General features: G+C 44.9%; 2 protein-coding genes across 2 annotated transcripts; both read right to left on the bottom strand.

Moving 5' to 3' along the window:
- Positions 1-8,578: 8,578 nt before the first annotated feature.
- LOC124147791 (muscarinic acetylcholine receptor M3-like) lies at positions 8,579-11,677 on the bottom strand. The gene has a single exon (XM_046518585.2). It carries the CDS (start codon positions 10,663-10,665, stop codon positions 9,205-9,207), a length of 1,461 nt encoding a protein of 486 aa, XP_046374541.1. The 5' UTR covers positions 10,666-11,677; the 3' UTR covers positions 8,579-9,204.
- A 3,420-nt stretch (positions 11,678-15,097) lies between these two features.
- Positions 15,098-17,003, bottom strand: LOC124119898 (filaggrin-2-like). The gene is made up of 2 exons (XM_048397312.1): positions 16,869-17,003; positions 15,098-16,762 (listed from the first exon to the last, which is right to left on the bottom strand). The coding sequence occupies exons 1-2, from the start codon at positions 17,001-17,003 to the stop codon at positions 15,098-15,100; spliced, it is 1,800 nt and encodes a 599-aa protein (XP_048253269.1).
- Between the last annotated feature and the right edge of the window lie 2,418 nt (positions 17,004-19,421).

Here is a 19,421-nt window from a genome sequence, read left to right as displayed (position 1 = left end):
GTGAATCATAAACACATGGTTATGACATAGCCGGAATCGTGCAGTGGATTTCTGATGATGCTGAATTTTTTTGGCGCCTTTATGGACCTAAACGCACCTTGGTAGCTTTTTGGCATCAAATCTAAAACACGCTTTAAGTAATTTCGAATTTGGAAAAAACAAATATTCCTTTAAACTTGATAATATTTTCGTTATTCAAAACATTTGCATTTTAAATATTAGAATTTTTTTTATTTCCTTTGCTTCTACTAATACAAGACACAGACGAAAGCAACCACATCACGCTTTGATCTATATGGAGTGTAATTTGGTAGATCAAAGGAGTTTGGTAGCCTACGAAAATATTACGATCACACACTTACTGGTTTAATGTCAAAGGGTGTCTCTTTGCAAGTATATTAACACATTCGCGCTGAAGGATAAATTCTCCCCGGAGTGTGAACAAGGACAAAGAGTGGCTCCAGTGTCGTCCATTTTGAACTGAAAATGTAGATTGTACCACCGAGGGAATGTTGCATTGCATCGCCGATCCCACCTTCGAGAGTCGGTTATCGAAACGCGCACGTGGTAATGTTTGATATCACCGGCCCATTCAGCAAGTATCACATGGTCTCCGTGTGGGGAGGATGGAGGGAGGGAAGATCAGTTAATGTTGGGGAGGAGGGGGAGGTTATCACTAAAACACATGGAATGTAAGCAATGCGGTACAGACAATACCGCTTTGCTATCATACCCATCTGGGATTGGGAGACGGGGGTTGTGGGGTGCTGACTGTTTGATGTTCACAGCGCCTGAGGCCAGACTTCCCACCATGGCTATATTCTTCAGGTTGTGGGCAATGCCCGTGTTTGTTATGCATGCAAGATGGCTAACTGTTGGCCCCATACGGGATTGTTTGTGTTGGTATGGGATCTAGGTATTAGTTGTGGGCGTTTGATGGGTTGTTGTGACGATATTGATCTTGTTTGTCTTTGTGATATGGCTAATAACGCTGTGATTAGGGATGATGCCACGTTCCCTTAAGTCCCTGCACGTGGAGATGGTATTTTGGGTTAATACAGGAAAACCTGAGGCTGACATAACGAGCGTGTAAGCAACGGCGCCAAACATGCATGATAACATCTATATGTATTAAGTAGCACTTCCTCACGCAAATCGGTTCGTACGGCTTCTGTAAATAGTTGACGACGTCAATCGTTGTATTAATAGCATGGCGGATTTATACAAAAAATGTTTTCGTTGAAAGCGTTCATTGACTATATATATTTTCAATATAGAAACATTAAGATGGCTTCAATTCTGGTTATTACATAATAGTAATGATAACAAATGTATATGTATATTGCACTCTATCCATGACGACCATGGATCAATGCGCACTCAAAATACATTTTCAGCTCCCTCGGAACCATACAAACCAAACTACCTTTTAGGCGGAAGGAGGTTATGCTTTTATATTTCCATCTTATCCAGTCAGGTGAACAGAGGCATATTTCGAACATATTCACTGGCTTAACGAGACATCATTCGTTTTTTATCAGACGTGATTCGTGAGTGTGGGCGGGACCTAGGCCCCAGACACTCCCAGGAGTCGAGCTTGCTGCTCGCGGAGACCCAACCTCTGTCACCGCCAGCTTTGGTTGATTCATCTGATTTGAGATCTGTGACCTATAGGCTATTGTAAATTAAACGTGTGACTAAACTTCTCGTTTATCAGCGTTTCTAATGCAGGAGTGAGTGAGTTAGTTTTATTTCCGCTTTTAATAGTATTCCAGTTATATCACGGCGTGTCAGCTTTATGCGGGAGGAAGGCCCGAAGTGATGCAGGTCTCAGACGTTTACCACTTCAGTGAAACCCACGAGCACTGGTATGCTGCTGACAAACCTAGAAACATGATCGGGGCGAACCGGTATTTGAACCCACAATCATAGGTTACTGGTGTCTCCACGGGACACAACTCTGCACAGCGAATTGTCAAATGTAGGAGGACATCCTAAAGCTATGCAGGTCATTGACATTTCTACTGAATCCAAAACACGGGTTCGGCACAGGCAAACCAAGAATTAGGGTGACTATTTGGTCTAAACCCACCTCCATAGGATCCTTGAAACTAACGATAAAACTTACCAAGCAGACGACACTGAATAGACGTTGACAATGTTCCGCCCTAGGTGGATGGTGTACTGACCGAGCTCTGTCTGTATAGCATTTTAAGAACAAATAGTGACTTCATTGAGCCACCGTACCAGTCAAACATGCTGCCTGGCACTTAATGTACATTCACACGCACACCAACGATTACAAACACATTAGAGAGCGGCATTCCCACTCTGACAAAGACAAATATTGATGCATTGACTCAGCGAGAATCTTTCATTAGGTGGGAAACGCTGGATGTCTGCTGTGAGTGACGCCAGCAACTATAGCAACCTTCACTACAGGAGGGATTGACATGCTCCACGGTATCCTCAGAGGCGTTACGTAACAGGAGTATCTCGCATTACTGGCTCTTTCTTAACTGGCAATTCCACTCTGCATGTTGAACGGGGGAGCCCTCTCTGTGATACAGCTGGGCGGGAACGTATGTTCCACGCTGACGTTCCAGCTGCTGGGCTGTGCCAGCTCTTCATTGCAATGTCAAGGACACGTTTTCGTGTACGCGTAATCAACTGATGGCTCAACCACGTGATGTTCTGTAATCAATGATAGCTGAGGTCTCAACCACTTGATGTTCTGTAATCAATGATAGGTAAGGGCTCAACCACGTGATGTTCTGTAATCAATGATAGGTAAGGACTCAACCACGTGATGTTCTGTAATCAATGATAGGTAAGGGCTCAACCATGTGATGTTCTGTAGCCAATGATAGGTGAGGGCTCAACCACGTGATGTTCTGTAATCAATGATAGGTTAGGGCTCAACCACGTGATGTTCTGTAATCAATGATAGGTAAGGGCTCAACCACCTGATGTTCTGTAATCATTGATAGGCAAGGGTTCAACCACGTGATATTCTGTAATCAATGAAAGGTAAGGGCTCAACCACGTGATGTTCTGTAATCAATGATTGGTAAGGGCTCAACCACGTGATGCTCTGTAATCAATGATAGGTAGGGGCTCAACCACGTGATGTTCTGTAATCAATGATAGGCAAGGGCTCAACCACGTGATGTTCTGTAATCAATGATAGGTAAGGACTCAACCACGTGATGTTCTGTAATCAGTGATAGGTAAGGGCTCAACCACGTGTTGTTCTGTAATCAATGATAGGTAAGGGCTCAACCACGTGATGTTCTGTAATCGATGATAGGCAAGGACTCAACCACATGATGTTCTGTAATGAATGATAGGTAAGGGCTCAACCACATGATGTTCTGTAATCAATGATAGGTAAGGGCTCAACCACGTGATGTTCTGTAATCAATGATAGGTAAGGGCTCAACCACCTGATGTTCTGTAATCAGTGATAGGTTAGGGCTCAACCACGTGATGTTCTGTAATCAATGATAGGTAAGGGCTCAATCACGTGATGTTCTGTAATCAGTGATAGGTTAGGGCTCAACCACGTGATGTTCTGTAATCAATGATAGGTTAGGGCTCAACCACGTGATGTTCTGTAATCAATGATAGGTTAGGGCTCAACCACTTGATGTTCTGTAATCAATGATAGGTAAGGGCTCAACCACCTGATGTTCTGTAATCAGTGATAGGTTAGGGCTCAACCACCTGATGTTCTGTAATCAAGGATAGGTTAGGGCTCAACCACGTGATGTTCTGTAATAAATAATAGGTAAGGGCTCAACCACGTGATGTTCTGTAACCAATGATAGGTAAGGGCTCAACCACGTGATGTTCTGTAATCAGTGATAGGTAAGGGGTCAACCACGTGATGCTCTGTAATCAATGATAGGTAAGGGCTCAACCACGTGATGTTCTGTAATCAATGATAGGTAAGGGCTCAACCACGTGATGTTCTGTAATCAATGATAGGTAAGGGCTCAACCAAATGTTGAACTCGCTCTATGTGAACTTTCTTAATTACGGGCTCCTTCTTTCACAGAATAAATTGTTTGTCTCACAGCAGTGACAGAATAAAATGGCCCTCACGAAAACATTTAAATAAAGGGTTTCATTCATCTCGGTTTCACAGTAAAGTACGGGCATAGCTCAACAAAGGCACGACCAAGAGGATGTAATGAACACATCTATAAGTTTCTTGACCGTTCTATAACTGTTATATTTACATCAAATAAACCTGCTTATGACATTATGAAACATACACGACCGGACAGCTTTGATTCAGGATGTGAGAAATAGTGGCATAACGCAAGTACATTGAAGACAATCAGATCAAAGATATCAACAGTGTGAGCGCTGTCCTCTCGTTGAATGCCACCAGATATCGACTACAGGGTTACTTGGTTGTATAAGGGGGCACGGGTGACCCAGTCGTCTAAGGCGGCGCGATTCGCTGTGCAGAGTTGCGTCCCTTGGGCACGCCAGAAACCTATGATTGTGGGTTCGAATCCCGGTTCGCCCCGATTATGTTTCTAGGTTTGTCAGCACCATACCCATGCTCGTGGGTTTCACCGAAGTGGTAAACGTCTGAGACCTGCATCAATTCGGGCTTTCCTCCCACATTAAGCTGACACGCCGTGATATAACTGGAATACTGTTAAAAGCGGCGTCAAGCCCAACTCACTCACTCACTGATTGTATAAAACATATATGTTAGCCTGGGAAATATGTAAACACCATTGGAAATGCAAAGCAAGTGTCCATGAATATGTATCTACGACTGATATGATTAAACGTGTATTATTTTATGATTATGAAAAGTTTTTGTCGCTTTTTAATACATAAAATTGATAAAATATAAAATAAACTTTATCACATTTAGCAAATGATTTCTCTTTTCGTATGGTTCAGGGTTTGATTATTTAAAGGTTGTTGTTTGCAGAGCTATTCACAACAGCGACAAACGTTTCATCCTCACCATCATGCATTGCATTTGATGGCTTTATTCTGACGCAATTCACAACGCATATACATAAGCAGATTCAGCTGTGGGCCTATGATGTCGAAATACCACGGAAAGGGTGTAGTACCGTGTGTTGCAAGCATCTGATTTGGATTTGTGAGTTATTCTCGGAGAAGTATAGGAATACTGCGTTATAGTTGTTTTTCATCAGTAATGATAGTGGTAGTAGTAGTAGTAGTAGAAGTGGCAGTAGTAGTAGTTGTTGTTGCAGAAGCAGCAGTAGTAGTGGTATTTGTAGTAGTAGTAGCGGTTGTAGCAGTAGTAGTACTGGTTGTAGCGGCAGTGTTAGTAGTAGTGGGTGATAGCTGTAGTAGTGGTAGTGGTAGTAATAGTAGCAGTGGCAGTAGTAGTAGTGGTTATAGCAGCAGTAGTAGTAGTGGTAGTTGTAGTAGTGGCAGTATTAGTGGTTTTAGCAGTAGTTGTTGTAGCAGTGGTAGGTGTGGTAGTAGTGGTGGTGGTAGTAGTAGTAGTAGTAGTCGCAGTGACAGATGTAGTAGTGGTTGTAGCAGCAGTAGTAGTAGTGGTAGTTGTAGTAGTGGTAGTAGTTGTACTAGTAGTAGTAGTGACAGAAATAGTAGTGGTTGTAGCAGTAGTAGTTGTAGTGGTAGTAGTGGTAGTAGTAGTAGTAGTAGTAGTAGTAGAAGTAGTAGAAGTGACAGTAGTAGTAGTGGTTGTAGCAGCAGCAGTAGTAGTAGTAGTAGTAGTAGTTGTTGTAGCAGCAGCAGTAGTAGTAGTAGAAGTAGTAGTAGTAGTAGTAGTAGAAGAAGAAGTGACAGTTGTAGTAGTGGTTGTAGCAGTAGTTGTAGTAGCAGTGGTAGTTGTAGTAGTAATGGTGGTAGTAGTAGTAGTAGTAGTAGTGGCAGTGACAGATGGAGTAGTGGTTTTAGCAGCAGCAGCAGCAGTAGTAGTAGTAGTAGTAGTGGTAGTAGTGGTAATAGTAGTAGTAGTAGTAGTAGTAGTAGTAGTGGTAGCGGTAGTAGTAGTTGTAATAGTAGTAGTAGTTGTAGTAGTAGTAGTAGTAGTAGTAGTAGTAGTAGAAGTGACAGTAGTACCAGTGGTTGTAGCAGAAGCAGTAGTAGCAGTGGTAGTTGTAGTAGTAGTAGCGGTTGTAGCAGTAGTGGTAGTGGTTGTAGCGGCAGTAGTAGTAGTAGTAGTAGTAGTGGTGGTTGTTGTAGTAGTGGTAGTGGTAGTAGTAGCGGCAGTGGCAGTAGTAGTAGTGGTTGTAGCAGCAGTATCAGTAGTAGTAGTGGTAGTTGTAATAGTAGTAGTGGTGGTAGTAGTAGTGGTACCATAGTACTTGATCATAAACGTCTCAGTGCTCTCTTAACAATCCAGATCCAGTGGAATTAATAATTGGGGAAGTAGGGTAATTATTTCTTGCATACTAAACCAAAATGGAAATGACACCGATGAACCTGACTGGACAGAGGTCCATTCCTCGGCTGAGCGCTACCAATAAGTGAGGTGAGCTGAAATGGGGTTTAACGTCGCGTTAAAGATTTTTTCACTTTTATAGAGCACAGGGTGTGCGGCTCCTTTTGCTCAGTCCTGACTAATGCCGGTTTTAATGCCTCCGCATTAACGAGGTCTCAACACAACGAGCTTTCATTGTATACATTCTAATAATGTCATGCACGGAAACATAAGTCCTTTCCGGGTTAATGTTGCATCTTGTAACGATTGTTAACCAATTGTCTTCGTTGCATGCAATTATGGTGTTAATGTGTTCACATGACAGAGTAGAGCAGAGATAAATCCATCCATTGTCTTCACAGCGAAGTCTTATAGTCAATCACATACCTCCCCAGTGTTAGCCTCACTTTGCCACAGATGCTTGTGATATAGTCGGATGGACTCTGCTTTTTAGATTTCTTATGATGATGCAATTAAGTTTTGTGGCTTTTATGTATACATTCCAAGACCAATCTAGTTGTTATATTTCGAAAAACATTTCTCAAAGCGTTGAAGATTTGAAGAGTGCAGGTTCAAGTAGTCGGATTCGAACAAGGATTTTACCAGATTTTCTTATGATAATGGAAAGTGGGTTGCAATATTTACATGATTGACGATGTGCTCAAACCATTTCTAGAAATGTTCATTAATTTTAGGAAACAGATTAAGGCATTTCAAATGTTGACGTGTAGTTAACACAGGTTAGAGTGAAGGTTGTTTTATGTTTTATTTCACATTGTACAGCATTTCAAATGTTGACGTGTAGTTAACACAGGTTAGAGTGAAGGTTGTTTTATGTTTTATTTCACATTGTACAGCATTTTAAAAGGAGAAGAAGGCTTAAACACTCTGACAGCAATACGCACTGAACCTGCACCCAGTTACCTTGGTCTGTCGTGAAGGGAGGTTTGTTGTGTACACCATCAGATCAATCAGGCCGTAAAAAACATGGTGTCTATAAATGGTAATTATTATCAATACGTTGATATGATCAAGTTACCTTTGGCTGTGGGCAAACATTGCTTCTACACACGACACGACCCTCGTCGCCTTCAGGAACAGCTGCACACCACCAATTCACGGACAAGGAGTGTAACATTGGCTAATTGTGTAAATTACTAACACGTTGGTAACCCTACTCTAACAGGATTAATATACTATATTCTGGCGTGCACCTACATTAGGTAAGGTCTCTCTTCTTTCATTCTCATCCCGGTTACTGTATATTTCCGGACAAGGTAATTCTAAGACATTACTTTTGTTTACAAAGTGGCATACGACCTACTGAAACCTAAATATATTATCTGGTGACATTGTTTTCACAGCTATAAGTATTTCATTACGCTGTCGATTGCCTCCTCTGCTCCTGAAGGCAATCTCGACAACTTCTTGTATCAACTCTTCAGCAGGTATCGGTGTGTTGTAAACAACAACATGAGATGAAGGAATTAGTAGATGCTGCCAAATGGTGTATGGAAGTTCACGATATAGTTGTTTGTTAACGCCGCACTGAGCACTATTCCAGCTATATGACGGGGGTCCGTTAATAACTTGGTCTGAACCAAACAATCCCGTGATTGACGTATCATTAGCACGAATCTAAGCAACTGGGATACGATGACATGCATCAACCAAGTCAGCGAGCCTGACCACCCGACCCTGTTGTTGACTACGACAAGCATGGGTTGCTGAAGACCAATTAGAACCCGGATGTTCAAGGTGATTGTATATAAGCAATTAAAGCAGAGATGGTGCTTAACCTTTTTTAAAGACTAACAACATATTGCAATGATAGTCTGAGACAAGGTATTTTAAATGAAGAGATGACGTATTTGACGATAACAGCTTCAACAAACACGACCTGTTCTTTAAACGCTCTCGTTTAAAACAGATTCAGCAACGATAGTGTACAGTGTTCTATTTACATTTAGCGCTTTTTAAGACAGATGGGTCAGCTTCGGTGTATAACGATAACATCCGACTCGAATAGCTTGAGTTGTATGAATTAACGATAACAAAGTGAAAAAGAGTGGAATTCACATTAACGTGTTAAGTGTGGAAATAAATAACGACGGAACAGCGGCAGTCAGTGGCACTTTCTTTTATATGAATAACAATTAGCATAATATACATCTTACTGTAATATTACTGCAAATGTATAACAAATAGACAACGTCAATTCGAAAAATAAAACGTACAAAATTTTGACAACTATGAGCTTCATTCATATATATATATATGTATTCATTAATATATATACCATGATTAGAGATTTACTCATGTATAGTGAAAGACATACAAACCAGTACTGGTGAAACAGCTATCACAATAGAGAGTCTCTGGACCACAGTGTATACCAGTGAGATATGCAGTGCCATCACCGTATCACCGGAATAGCGTTCCCATGTAAAAATACATTGCGAGTGTCACCATTGTACACCTATAAAACACACACATGACGTGTAAGGAGTTTGCTGTGGCAGTGTTGTAAGCTCACAACATGTACAGATGATTGGTGTAGAACAAGAATCACGTGGGATCTACGGATCACAGTCCGGGACATCATGACAAAGGTGATACATACTTGAGACATCGTTAATCACAGTTTATCACCAGGTAAGCATTATTAAATAACAAATTTGTTCTCTTTGGAATACATATAGTCAACCTTCCATACACGTCACAGCATTCAGGCCATGTCTTTGGTTGCACTATTCTCGCACCGCTGGAAAGAATCCATTGTCGCGAACACCATCCGAGTCCATGCCTTGCTGAAGGTTCCAGTATAGCAAAGCTTCTTTCAGCCTGTACTTCCTCGTTTTAGGGCAGAAAAACCATTGTCTGAGCACCTTCCTGAACTCTGCATTAAGAAGTCCGTATAAGAAAGGGTTGATAGCCGAGTTGGCCATGAGCACCCAAAATGCAACTGTTCGAACCCAGGACGCTAGACACGTATCGCACTTGGCATATACAACACTGCTCACCATATAGGGGGTCCAGCACAACGTGAACACAAGCACCAACATGCCCAAGGAACATGCCGCTTTTTTGTCCTGTTTCACGAGAAGGTCCCTCACAAGGTCGTCACTCTGCTTCCTGATGATGGAGCTACTCCTTAGTCCGGTTCCACACATGGAGGATTTCCTGATGGCACTGGGTCTGTAGGCTGTCTGACCCATCAGGGTGTCGAAGGACACACGTCGTTTTACGCTCATCCTCGAGTACTGAGCGGGTGCAGATGATGCTCTGGGAGGTGTCAGGTAGTTTGCAAGGCTGTGACGCCTGGTCGAGTTCATGATTAGTGACGTGCGTCTAATATCAAGTCGAGAGAAACTGTTAGGAAACAGATCTGCACTTTCGTCAGATGGGTTAGTAGTACAGTCAGATTCAGATGAAGATTTTCGATATGTGAGAATGAATGTGTCTGATGCACTAAGAGATCGTCGGATTTTCATACTTTTCCGCCTGCTGATTTTAAAATAAATGCTACAGTTAAGTCCCCACAACACCATTAATGGGAACAGGTATTCAACAGCCGAGGCAGTGAGTGTAAAAGCAAAGTCTCTCCTGTAAGGTACATCACAAATATATGACGCTGAAGATGTTGAATTTGGTTCAATGTCTGCTATAAGTTCCCAGAGCACTATGGGTGGAATGTGTAACGCCAGGCTGAGGAACCAGCACAGGCAGACAATACCAAGAGCCAGCCTCCGGCTTTGTCGAACTCGGTAGGAGAATGGGTAGTGGATGGACCACCATCGATCAATGCTGATAAGGAGAATACTAAGTAGGGATACGTACAATAAGGAATGGCGAAAAGTAAGACTCAGTTTACAAGCGCAGCCCACAAGGGCCCAGTTTGGATTCAGATCTTGAAGCATCGCGATTGACATGGTGCACCCGATTAAAAAATCCGCCATAGCAAGGCTAGCAATGTATATATTTTTACACTTTCGCAACACTCGCGTTAAGATGAACATCAACAGAACGGTTCCGTTGGCCATCAACGTCATGAACGTCACTGACACCATCGGAATGGAGAGTCCCCAGATGACGTAGAAGCTCCACACAGGTTTTGAGTGTTCAGCATTGAACAGGTGCGTGTCTGTCTCATTTACCATTGCTGCTCTAGTCGTCACGTCCATGCAACAACTGGGCACTCGAGCTACCATTTATAAGCAGAGATGGTTAATCCAATTACATCGCCTCACCCACATTCATCACGGAGACACTTCTTTAAATCCAATTACAAGGTATTCGCTGAAATCTATACACCCGTCATACTGTGAAGGTTTAGGCGGACGGGCCGGTTTGGATGATTCCAGCAGCATTACTCTCCTGCACTCCCGCTGGAGAACAGTTAGATAATACTCGCCCTTGCTTTATACACGGAAAATGATATTCCTTAATTGCTTAAATCCCTTTAAGACGTCTCGAATTCCACGTGTTGTGCAAGCGTTATGCATTTGAAAACACTCTCGACGCTTCTCACCTCCAGTGTGTCATGTTCGTAAACACTGATTCCAAACAGGAAGACAGCGGGTGGATATTTAAGTCTGAAATTTGACGCAATCACCACACCTGATCAGAGGTTATCGCAAAAGCATATGGCATAAACACTTTTGATGACAGGCTCCCGCTGGTAACAGAAGGCGTTTATATTGTCTGGACGTTGGGCTGTAAAACCTAATAGAATAGTCCCTTTGCTGGAACTAAGCTCAACGAAAGGCTTATCTGCCAAATGTCAAATATATATATCAATGTTGTCTATTCACAGCTTGGCCAAGCACAGGACACTGTCTGTTTTCTCCGTATGAGCCGCCTCCTCACAGCTAGCATATCTCCTCACGCCAGTGTAAACAAACATTAAATTAATCAGTAGAAAATCTCTCACAAGTTGTCTTCACTTTGATCACCAAAGACGTCTTCCTTGTTATAACTCCTCATGTAGAAATAAGTTCTGATGGTACCCCAACTGCTCCAATTGCACGTTTTAAGCAGCTAATAGCTTATAGCGTATACATCCCCTCACAAGTAATGCCTTTGCCAGTTGGTGATCAGCTGGTGAGGAATGCTGCTAGCCGCAGTGAGTATTCCAGCGTTGTGAGTAGAGAGTTGGAGCGGCCGCACATACCTTCCCCGATCAATACGGCACACCACTGCTGCCTGTAGGTTGGGCACGATGCTACTGAAACCGAGGCATGGATACAGTGGCAGTCGCTGATGGTCTTCGCGCAACCTGCCCGGCTGTCAGTGCCAGCTCAAGATATACTCTCGCCGTGAGACAGCGTAGGCCTTTCTCATTGTCCAAGCCAACAGCTTCCAATTAACTGTTGTTACATTTAGATAATATATTCCTCTGAACATTTGTTATGTGGGTTTATACCAAGCGGAAATTATTGTGGAAGTAAGGAATGGGTGATTTTTTTTATATTTAGAGTGAAGTAGCGATCAATGTTTGTATAGACCAACGACCTGAATGCTAATATATCAATATCTAATGTTCACTGTAATATTATGCTTGTGTGTTTCACGCGTTGAAAATAATATCATGACTTTATTATGAGGGAGTCAGTGAAGGGTTTTAATATTCCGACTATTAGTTCGAACATGATCATGGGCTACACGTGTTTAGGAAATCACAACCGGGTTTTCGGGGTGACGAAAAACCCCACTTTATTTAGAGTGAGTGAGTGAGTTTGATTTTACGCCGCTTTTAGCAATATTCCAGCAATAACACGGCGGGGGACACCAGAAATAGGCTTCACACATTGTACCCATGTCGGGAATCGAACCCGGGTCTTCGGCGTGACGAGCGAAAGCTTTAACCACTAGACCACTTTATCTAGAACGCTACCTGTCGGGTTGGGTTCATGATAAACAACACAACCATCAATAAATATAAATGTAGACACTGCTTCCGACACAATATACCAGGCAAATCAACACGAGTCAGCCACCCGCAAAATAATCGGGGGCTGCATTAATGTGCAACTAGTGCAAAATAACTACTTCCCTGTATCGATCTTAAAACCACGTTTTCTAAAAAAACATTCCTGGATGTAGAATCACTTCTTGTCAGTTTGGTCATGCATGGATATTAGCTTGTCTGAGAGGAGGATTGACCATACGGACATTGCCTTCAAAACAGCCATTGCATTACGTGTCACAACAATTTCCTTTATATCCCAACATGGGTATAATGTTGTTACTTGACATGTTTACAGGCTATGATTGATCTCCTTTGGGATTATCAAAAATGCAGATACATGGTTCTTCTGTTATGATCATGTCCGTCTGATCGATTGCTTATCTCCTTCACGAGGGATTGAGGTCGGGGTATGGTCGCATATGTGGCATAATCGTCTCCGGCGCCAAATGCTCTGTGTAGAGTTGTGTCCCTTAAGCGAGACAGAAAATAATGTTCGTGTGTTCGAATCCTGGACTCGCCCTCATTATGTTTCTTGGTTTGTGAGCACCATACCTTATCGCAGTCAGCTGTCGTTCTTTGGTCGAACTGGCCATTGGTGTGACATCACACCCAACCATCTGGAACGACGATCGCGCTTTTAGTCAAGGCTATGACTAATCCCGATCAGTGTGAAAGATCTGGACATAACTACTCCATACTAGACATGCAGCCATGCTCTTGATCATGTGTTGTCGCCAAGTTTTGTATTTGTCACAGAATGTTTTTTTCCAACCTTCCAACAGACTTTACAGACGTAAATAGTAGTAGTAGGTTCAAGACATGTTGATCGAAGTGTAAAGTATTTCATGGTTAGATCTGGCATTAGCGTGAGGTGGCTATCATTCAAAAAGTTCATTCTAACGAATGACCTTACGGCGATTTATTTGACATGGTATTTGACTTTGTATTTCCCCTTTCATATCCGGGCATACCAATCTTCCTGCAAAAGAAATACGATGTGTGTACGGCGCTCACCTTTAAATTTCAATAAATGATAAGTAAATAATCAGACAATAGACAATGGGGCTACATATGCCAGTTATTTAGTGTGCTATGGCGAAACAATTAAAAAAATATGAAATATATAATTATGTGTGTATGTCTAGTTGTGTGATGTCCATGGTTGTCTGGTTATGTGGTGTTTGTGTGTGTCTATTTGTGTGGTGTCTGTATGTCTAGTTGTGTGGTATGGTGTCTGTGTGTGTCTAGTTGTGTGGTGTCTGTGTGTGTCTAGTTGTGTGGTGTTTGTGTGTCTAGGTGTGTGTTGTCTGTGTGTAGTGGTGTCTTTGTGTGTCTAGTTGTGTGGTGTCTGTGTGTCTAGTTGTGTGTAGTGGGGTCTTTGTGTATCTAGTTGTGTGGTGTCTGTGTGTCTAGTTGTGTATAGTGGGGTCTGTGTGTCTAGTTGTGTGTAGTGGTGTCTGCGTGTGTCTAGGTGTGTGTTGTCTGTGTGTAGTGGTGTCTTTGTGTGTCTAGTTGTGTGGTGTCTGTGTGTCTAGTTGTATGTAGTGGTGTCTGTGTGTGTCTAGTTGTGTGGTGTATGTGTATGTAGTTGTGTGGAGTGGTGTTTGTGTGTGTCTAGTTGTGTGGTGTCCGGTTGTGCCTAGTTGTAAGGAATATGTGTGTGACCAGTTTTCTGTATGTGACACTATGTGGTGTATGTTCGGTTGTCGTCCTTATGTGATGTGATGTCCACATATAACACGTTGTGTGTGTGTCGATGTGACACATTGTGTAGTGTCTGTGGGACAGGTTGTGAGTCTACATATCAGTCAGTGTGTGATTGAGTGAGTGAGCTTTTTACGTCGCTTTTAGCAATATTCCAACAATATCACGGCGGAGGACACCAGAAATTGGCTTCATTGTACCCATGGGTCTTCGACGTGACGAGCGAACGCTTTAACCAACAGGCTACCCTATTGTCCCGTCTACATATGTATGACTAGTAGTAGGATGTGTGTGACTAGTCGCGCGGTGTAGAGCCTGTCTGACCTGAGGTGAGTCCGTGTATTTCTTTATATTCAACTGTTTATGTGTGCTGTACCAAAGCATGGCCTGTCCGCTCTTCTGACAGTCTGGTTAGAGTTTGCCTGGGTTCATAAGCGTGCAGCAACGTATCAATAATTGTTAATGAACATTCCCTAAAGAATATGCAACCGATTTGTGTTTCAAAGGTTATGTGTCCGTCTCTGTTTGTCAAGGTGATTGTTTAGGTATTATAATTTTATGTCCCGGTGTCTGTCTGCTTCTGTCTCAGCTTGTCCGTCATTGTTTTACCCTTGGGGAAAATGGAACGAAACAATTTATTTATGCTGGTTAAGTTTCTGGCTTCTGTTGCATGTTTTGTCGGGCTGTGTCTGTGACATGTGCGGGTTTACCATGTCTCTCCGTGTCTGTACTGTGTCTGTGCGTATGTCATTATCTGTCTCTCCGTGTCTGTACTGTGTCTGTGCCTATGTCATTAGCTGTCTCTCTGTGTGTCTGTATCTATATAGCCTGTCAGTCTACGTCAGGTACTGCCTTCCTGTGTCTGTGTATCTGTAGCCTATCACACATGTCGGTCGTTATTTTAGCCTGTCGGTGTACCCGTACCTTGTCAGGCTGTCCTGCATTTGTCCGCCCGCCCTCTGTCCATTTTATTCGTGTGCCCGCCCACCCTCTGTCCCTTGTATGTGGTGTGCCTGTCCCCTGTCCCTGTGTTTGGTGTGCCTGTCACCTGTCCCTGTGTTTGGTGTGCCTGTCCCCTGTCCCTGTGTTTGGTGTGCCCGCCCGCTGTCCTTGTATGTGGTGTGCCTGTCCCCTGTCCTTGTGTTTGGTGTGCCTGTCCCCTGTCCCTGTGTTTGGTGTGCCCGCCCGCTGTCCTTGTATGTGGTGTGCCTGTCCCCTGTCCCTGTGTTTGGTGTGCCTGTCCTCGTCCCTGTGTTTGGTGTGCCTGTCCTCTGTCCCTGTGTTTGGTGCGCCCGCCCGCTGTCCCTGTGTTTGGTGTGCCTGTCCCCTGCCCCTGTGTTTGGTGTGCCCGCCCGCTGTCCTTGTATGTGGTCTGCCTGTCCCCTGTCCCTGTGTTTGGTGTGCCCGCCAATCCTCTGTCCCTTGTATGTGGTGTGCCTGTCCCCTGTCTCTGTGTTTGGTGTGCCTGTCCCCTGTCCCTGTGTTTGGTGTGCCTGTCCCCTGTCCCTGTGTTTGGTGTGCCCGCCCGCTGTCCTTGTATGTGGTGTGCCTGTCCCCTGTCCTTGTGTTTGGTGTACCTGTCCCCTGTCCTTGTGTTTGGTGTGCCTGTCCCCTGTCCCTGTGTTTGGTGTACCTGTCCCCTGTCCTTGTATGTGGTGTGCCTGCCCCCTGTCCTTGTGTTTGGTGTGCCTGTCCCCTGTCCCTGTGTTTGGTGTGTCTGTCCCCTGTCCCTGTGTTTGGTGTGCCTGCCCCCTGTCCTTGTGTTTGGTGTACCTGTCCCCTGTCCTTGTATGTGGTGTGCCCGCCCGCTGCCCTTGTATGTGGTGTGCCTGTCCCCTGTCCTTGTGTTTGGTGTGCCTGTCCCCTGTCCCTGTGTTTGGTGTGCCTGCCCCCTGTCCTTGTGTTTGGTGTACCTGTCCCCTGTCCCTGTGTTTGGTGTGCCTGTCCCCTGTCCCTGTGTTTGGTGTGCCTGTCCTCTGTCCCTGTGTTTGGTGTGCCCGCCCGCTGTCCCTGTGTTTGGTGTGCCTGTCCCCTGTCCCTGTGTTTGGTGTGCCCGCCCGCTGTCCTTGTATGTGGTGTGCCTGTCCCCTGTCCTTGTGTTTGGTGTGCCTGTCCCCTGTCCCTGTGTTTGGTGTGCCCGCCCGCTGTCCTTGTATGTGGTCTGCCTGTCCCCTGTCCCTGTGTTTGGTGTACCTGTCCCCTGTCCTTGTATGTGGTGTGCCTGCCCCCTGTCCTTGTATGTGGTGTGCCTGTCCCCTGTCCCTGTGTTTGGTGTGCCTGTCCCCTGTCCCTGTGTTTGGTGTGCCTGCCCCCTGTCCTTGTGTTTGGTGTACCTGTCCCCTGTCCCTGTGTTTGGTGTGCCTGTCCCCTGTCCCTGTGTTTGGTGTGCCTGTTCCCTGTCCCTGTGTTTGGTGTGCCCGCCCGCTGTCCTTGTATGTGGTCTGCCTGTCCCCTGTCCCTGTGTTTGGTGTACCTGTCCCCTGTCCTTGTATGTGGTGTGCCTGTCTGCCATCCTCATGTTTGGTGTGTCCGTCCGCTGTCTTTGTGTTTGGTGTTCCCGTCCTTGTATGTGGTCTGCCATCCTCATGTTTGGTGTGTCCGTCCGCTGTCTTTGTATGTGGTGTGCCCGCCCGCTGTCCGTATATGTGGTGTGCCCGCCCGCCTTCTGATCCATGTATGTGGTGTGCCCGATATTGTATTTGGTGTGCCCCGCTGGCCTTGTGTTTGGTGTGCCTGTACCCTGTCCTTGTGTTTGGTGTGCCTGTCCCCTGTCCCTGTGTTTGAGTGTGCCCGCCCGCTGTCCTTGTATGTGGTGTGCCCGCCCTCCAGCTCGTTGTCCTTGTATTTGGTGTGTCCGCCCGCCTTCTGATCCATGTATGTGGTGTGCCCGAGATTGTATTAGGTGTGCCCCGCTGGCCTTGTATTTGGAGTGTCCGTCCATATATGTGGTGTGCCCGCCCGCTGTCCTTGTATTTGGTGTTTCAGCCTCCTGTCCTTGTATTTGGTGTCTGCCCGCCCTCTGTCCTTGTATGTTGTGTGCACGTCTGCTGTCCTTGTATGTGGTGTACCCGTCTGCTGTCTTTGTATTGGGTGTGTCCACCCGCTGTCATTGTATGTGTTGTGCCCGCCCGCTGTCCTTATATTGGGTGTGTCCACCCGCCCTCTGTCCATGTATGTGTTGTGCCCGACCTCTGTCCTTGTATGTGGTGTGCCCATCTGCTGTTCTTGTGTTTTGTTTGCCCATCTGCTGTCCTTGTGTTTGATGTGCCCTTCCTCTGTCCTTGTATGTGGTGTGCCCACCCGCTGTCCTTGTGTTTGGTGTGCCCATCCGCTGTCCTTGTGTTTGATGTGCCCATCTGCTGTACTTGTGTTTGGTGTCCCATCTGCTGTCTTTTTGTTTGATGTGCCCTTCCTCTGTCCTTGTATGTGGAGTGCCCGCCCGCTGTCCTTGTGTTTGGTGTGCCCATCCGCTGTCCTTGTGTTTGGTGTGCCCATCTGCTGTACTTGTGTTTGGTGTGCCCATCTGCTGTCCTTGTGTTTGATGTGCCCTTCCTCTGTCCTTGTATGTGGTGTGCCCACCCGCTGTCCTTGTGTTTGGTGTGCCCGTCTGCAGTCTTTGTGTTTGGTGTGCCCATCTGCTGTCCTTGTGTTTGGTGTGCCCATCTGCTGTCCTTGTGTTTGGTGTGCCGACCCGCTGTCCTTGTGTTTGGTGTGCCCGTCTGCAGTCCTTGTGTTTGGTATGCTCGATCTGCCTGTCCGTGTATTTGGTTGTCTTTACCCTTATACCTGTTTGTTTGCTTCCCCGCCGTTTGTTCCTGCGAGTTTTCTTTTAATAATATACTCAATATACACTCTCCAAAAATGTAACGCACAGGTAGATTTTTAGTTAATTTATTTTACCTAATAAATTCGATATATTTAATTTCAATATCATAGATACAAATATGAAATTTTGGAGCTCGATAGTCACATGTTATCGTTGTACAAAGGTATTGAATACTGTTCATTGTCACACAAGGCCAGAAGGCCGCGCTGAACTCAGTATCACGTGTGACCGCCCAGGGCAGCAATCACGGCTCTGCATCTCCTCGGCACTGACTGGATAAGTGTACGAATTCTGTCCTGCGGAATTCTGCCATTCTGCTTGTAACGCGTTGGCCAGTTGTGAGATTGTCTGCGGCGTGTTCTGACGTTGAAGTACACGTCGATCGAGTTTATCCCAGAGGTGTTCGATTTGGTTGAGATCTGGAAATCTCGACGGCCAGGGCAAGTCGTTGATGTTGACATTATGAAGGTAATATACCGTGACACGAACTGTGTGCAGTGGAGCGTTGTCCTGTTGAAACAGCTCCCTATGGCGGTCAATGATTGGAAGAAGGTGAGGTTGAAGAATTTGATTCATGTAGCGATTTGCTGTCAAATTTCCCTGAACCACAACCAATAACACTAACGCCACCGAATTCATGTACAATGTATGCAACAAAATGCTCATTTCGACGACGATAAACACGCTGTCTTCTATCTCGCCGGTGAAGAAGAAATCGTAATTCATCGCTAAACCACACCCGTCTCCAGTTTCTCAAATACCAAGGCTGTAAGGGATTGCACCAACGCAAACGTCGCTGTCGATGGATCAGTTGCAAACCAGGGACGATAACTGGTCTTCTGGGTCGGATTCCAGCCTCGCGAAGATGGTTCCTGACAGTCTGGTCCGATATCCTCCTCAAACCAGGGATGCGTCCTGCAGTCTCCGTCGCTGTGACATTGCGATCGAGTAGGTGGAACAGTCGAATGTAGCGATCCTGTGCAGGGGTGGTAACTCTTGGTCGACCTGTTTTCGGACCGTCTGCATTGGAATTGAACTGTGTGTATCGGTCCCAAAGGCGGCAAATGGTGCTGTGGTGGACGTTGAAGTGGCGTGCAACAGAAGATTGCTATTTCCCTCTTTGAATACCTCCTATGGCGATGTTCCGATCGGCAGCTCTGAGTCTCAGCATTTTCGAACTTGTTGACAATTGAATGACAAATTATTGGCTTATGCTTGCCTTGTTTTTGCCACTACCACGAGTTACGAATGCCATAATTATAACTTGCACGTTTATTTTGCTTTACTGTTTTCCTCCATGACATTTTTGGACAAGTGTGGAAATAATGCCGTTTAAGACAATCGACAATGGCTGCGTTTTCACGTACCGTTTGTCGAATATCAGGCCAACGACATTTTCCAATAACATATATCCAATTAATATACCTGATTTTTGGGGCAGTTAGGTTTAATGAACTACATACTAC

The sequence above is a fragment of the Haliotis rufescens genome, unplaced genomic scaffold (genome assembly GCF_023055435.1).
Source record: "Haliotis rufescens isolate VD_foot unplaced genomic scaffold, xgHalRufe1.0.p SCAF_17, whole genome shotgun sequence".
In the NCBI taxonomy this organism is placed as follows: Eukaryota; Metazoa; Mollusca; class Gastropoda; order Lepetellida; family Haliotidae; genus Haliotis; species Haliotis rufescens.
The sequence above is the reverse complement of the archived record's forward strand: the minus strand, read 5'-3'. Positions and strand labels throughout refer to the sequence as shown.

Coding starts and splice junctions, on each gene's coding strand:
- LOC124147791 (XM_046518585.2), bottom strand. CDS start 10,665: ATGGTAGCTCGAGTGCCCAGTTGTTGCATGGACGTGACGACTAGAGCA.
- LOC124119898 (XM_048397312.1), bottom strand. CDS start 17,003: ATGGATCAGAAGGCGGGCGGACACACCAAATACAAGGACAACGAGCTG. Junction 16,763..16,868: donor ACACCAAACACAAGGACAGG/GTACAGGCACAC, acceptor ATATACGGACAG/CGGGCGGGCACACCACATAC.